Source organism: Octopus bimaculoides, chromosome 17 (assembly GCF_001194135.2).
Source record: "Octopus bimaculoides isolate UCB-OBI-ISO-001 chromosome 17, ASM119413v2, whole genome shotgun sequence".
Classification (NCBI taxonomy): domain Eukaryota; kingdom Metazoa; phylum Mollusca; class Cephalopoda; order Octopoda; family Octopodidae; genus Octopus; species Octopus bimaculoides.
The window spans coordinates 27,221,725-27,225,933 of NC_068997.1; the positions used below are offsets into that span (position 1 = coordinate 27,221,725).

General features: G+C 40.4%; 1 protein-coding gene across 2 annotated transcripts in view; it reads right to left on the minus strand.

The window, feature by feature from the left end:
* Positions 1-4,209, minus strand: part of LOC106869868 (angiotensin-converting enzyme) — a 57,642-nt gene that overhangs the window by 24,715 nt on the left and 28,718 nt on the right. The window contains exon 1 of one of the 2 annotated variants that reach the window (XM_014915788.2): positions 2,040-3,081. The exons of the other annotated variant lie outside the window; for it this stretch is intronic. Within the exon in view, the coding sequence (XP_014771274.1) occupies positions 2,040-2,225 (186 nt within the window). The 5' untranslated portion in view covers positions 2,226-3,081. Of the gene's footprint in view, positions 1-2,039; positions 3,082-4,209 lie in introns of those variants that run through there. 2 annotated transcript variants of the gene reach the window in all.

Consider the following 4,209-nt stretch of genomic DNA (forward strand, 5'->3'; position numbering starts at 1 on the left):
GTTAACGTTTAGATGTTTATGTATGTGTAAATATAAATGTGTGTATATGATTGCGTATACAAGTTTATGTGAGTGTGCGTGTCCACATGTGTATGCATGTGTATATGCACGCACACATGTGTATGTATGTATATATATATATATATATATATACTTTTGTTATTTACACCACCTGTCCTCGTCTGTTGTTATTTTTTGTATATTCTCCCATATATATATATATATATATGTATGTGTGTGTGTGTATATATATATGTGTGTGTCTGTGTATGTATCTGTATGTGTGTGTATGTGTATGTATATATGTATGTATGTGTATGGGTATGTGTGCATGTGTATGTATGTGTGGGGGTGTGTATGTATGTTTGTAAGGATGAAAGGATGAAAGGCAAAGTCGGATTTGGCAGAATTTGGACTCAGAACGTTAAGACAGATGAAATACCTAAATACTTAAATATTACCTTGCCATGTGTCTGGATCCAGATGTTAGATCTCTGTAACAGAACGCAATGAACTTTTCTCCTATTGATCCATTGCAGATAAGCATCCAAATGCACTTGGAATGTTCAATGCTGAGATTCAAATAACTGCAACAGTGATACATATGTAGGAACTAAATATGTATATTGGCACTTATCTTAATTTTCCACTAAAAAATTTGGCATAAGAAGCATCAGATGTGGTGTACAAGAGGGAAGAATGTCCTGGTATGGATATGTGATGCATATGGATGAGGACAGCTGTGTAAAGAAGTGCTGATCTCTAACTGTGGAGGAAACCTGGGGAAGAGGTAGACCCAGGAAGATATGGGATGAGATGGTGAAGCAAGATCTTCAGATGTTGAGTCTCACGGAAGCAATGACAAGTGATTTGAAACCTATGGAGATTTGCTGTGCTTGAGAAGACATGTCAAGTGAAATTGTTGTGGCCAGTGCCAGTGATATGAAAAAGCACCCACTACACTCTTGAAGTGGTTGGCGTTAGGAAGGACATCCAGCCATAGAAACTAAACCCAAACAGGCTGGCACCTGGTACAGCTCTCTAGCTTACCAAGTCCCAATCAAACCGTTTAACCCATGCCAGCATGGAAAGTGGATGTTAAATAACGATAATGATGATGATATATATGTATGTGCATACGGAAATTAGGATAAACATATATATACATATATGTATATATATAATGTGCGCGCGCGCGTTTGCAGCAGTTACTGAGAATATACATCATTGACGTAGCTACTGACCATGTATACATTGGATTAAATATGCGAAAGTAAAGAATAAATACACCTGGTGGTTAGGGTTTAGAGTTAGGGGTTAGGGTTTGGGTTTAGGGTTAGGATTAGGGTCACGGTTAGGGTTTTTGCTACACCGAAAACAGGTGGTGTATGTATTCTTTACCTCCGCTGATTAATGTATCTAGGGTTTCGTGATCCTTTGTGTCTTTTTTAAACGACTGCGTGTATTGTATTGGAAACCTGGTTGTTACACCAAGCAGATCGAGATACCTTTTGGAAGTTCCCGTCAAGTCAGCCCCGATTGAGCAAGCGTATGTGTGATTACGCTACGGTTTCCTGTTTGTCCAATGTGCAAAGGAACTGAGAACGACGTTTGTGATGTGATTTGAAAGAGATTCGGCTGTTATTTCTAACAACCCATGCGACTACGCCAAGGCTTCCTTGTTGACTCGGCGAAGCAGCACATGTGTTGATTGCCAGCTTGACTTTATTGCTTCCTTCCTCATACCCTATTAGAAATTAGAGAAGGAAAGGAAGGTTGAAAGGAAGTGTGAATGTATAGGACGAGATGTTTACTTAAAACAATCGGTGAGGTAAACGCTTCAGCTGGAGTCGGCTGTGAAGGGCTTTAAATCAGACTAAAACAGTAAAAGAACGTAATAAAAGTTTTCAAATTTTGAAAGGAAAAGTGAGAGAGAAAGAGACAAAATATTGTATCAAGGCATGCGATAATGATGACAGTGGCAGCGGGGAAGAAATGCCGAGTGAGTGGAAAGAAAAGAAAGGGTAAAGTTGGTTTACCATTTTTTCTTGATTGGCGTCTGTCAAATCAGTTTCGTAATCCCACATAGTTTTAATAGAAGACTGGTAAAGTTTTCGCAAACTTTCAGAGAACTCCTCCAGCCATTTCTCTGGTTGCAACGCATATGTTTGTCCCGAAAGCCCCAACAACAACAGAGCTAGCACTAACCCCTTTGCTGAGATCATTTTTCCTTCGGGTCACAGTCAAGTATATGTCAGTGAATGAACGAAAGAATGAGTGTCTGTCTGTGTGTGAAGTGTTTCTGAGTTTGTGTTCTTGAAAAGTTGCGTCTGTGACTATGTTTACCGTTGTCGTTTCGCTCTAGATAGAAGCATGCATGGCGACTTAATGTAATATATATAGTCTAGAAAGAGGCGTATGGTGTAGATTGTATAGTTAAGGGTGGTATTTAGTATTGTTTGATTGTTGATAGTGTTGTTTAGGTGTTTGCCTGATGTATTATGTATTTTTGTGTGTACAGCAACTCTGGTCCGCTGTGGGAGGAGCCTCGGCGGTTGTTGTATGATACTGGAAGAGTTCCGTAAAAACGAGGTATTGTCAGCTTAAATTAATAGCTGTGTTCTGCCGACATCATGTGCATGAGTATGTGAGGTCCTGAAATGTGGATATCCTTTATATATAGATAGTTGTCGCCCGTGGGGATGCGATGTTGGGGCACTTAACTGTTATTATTATACATCGCGGGCTAATATTAGTTCTGCCTGGTGTTCGCTTTGTATGGTGTCACTGTTGTTGGTAGTGTCGGTGGTATTGGCGTGGTTTGGTGGAAGTTTTAATGTAGATAATTGTCACTTCGCGTATTGTTGCGATGTGAGGTGATGCTGTATGTAGTCAGCTATCAATACAGCCGTGGGTCAAGTCTCGGTCCGGCCCGACGTGATGGGGGTCAAAGCCGTGTGATATCCTGGTTACTTTTAAATATAGCACAGAGTTGTAATGTGGCGAGATGTGTTGTGGTGTGAGGAGAGGACTATAAATACGTTTGATATCAACCTTACAAAAACAGAAGTTGGAATGATATATAGATACACCCACTTGATTGCTAATAAGCCAGTGCAGAATTATGTCAAACATACATGATATATATATGTGTGTGTGTGTGTGTGTATGTGTGTGTGTGTGTGTATAGTGTGTGTGTGCGTGTGTGTGTATTTATGGGTGGACTGTGTAGACGGCAGTAAGTAAAGGAGATGCTGGGACAAGAGAGAAAGAAAGAGAGAGAGAAAGAGAGAGAGAGAGAGAGAAGGAAAGGGAGAGCATAAGAGAGAAAAAGCGAGAGAGAATGGTTGACATTTGACTAGGTTTGACCTCTTGACCTTTTGACATTTTATTGACATATCAATTCGAAATTGCTCCACAGTTTTCTCCAACCCCTCTCTCTCACACTTTTTCTCTCTTATGCTCGCCTCCTCACTCTCTTTCTCTCTTTCTCTAATTGTATACATAAATAGGTGCGCGCGTATCTTAATATGTGTGTGTTGATATAATTCTTTGTACGCTGATCATATTACGCGAGCGCGCATACGTGCATATTTATTTACACCCAACCACCCGTCGTTTCATCCCTCCATCCACCACCCATCAATCCATACACATGAACGCATACATGAATTCATGCATGCATGCATACATCCATACATACATGCATGGAAATATAAATACATATTTGTATGGTCGTTCTTGTTTAAATATGCAGCCAATACAAACATAATACATACATACATACATACATACGCAGGAGTGGCTGTGTGGTATGTAGTTTGCTTACCAACCACATGGTTCCGGGTTCAGTCCCACTGTGTGGCACCTTGGGTAAGTGTCTTCTACTATAACCTCGAGCCGACCAAAGCCTTGTGAGTGGATTTGGTAGACGGAAACTGAAAGAAGACCATCGTATATGTGTATATGTATATATATGTATGTATGTGTTTGTTTGTGTGTGTTTGTCCCCTCAACATCGCTTGACAACCGATGCTGGTGTGTTTACGTCCCCGTAACTTAGCGGTTCGGCAAAAGACACCGATAGTATAAGTACTAGGCTTACAAAGAGTAAGTCCTGGGGTTGATTTGCTCGACTAAAGGCGGTGCTCCAGCATTTCCGCAGTCAAATGACTGAAACAAGTAAAAGAGATACGTGTATGTATATGT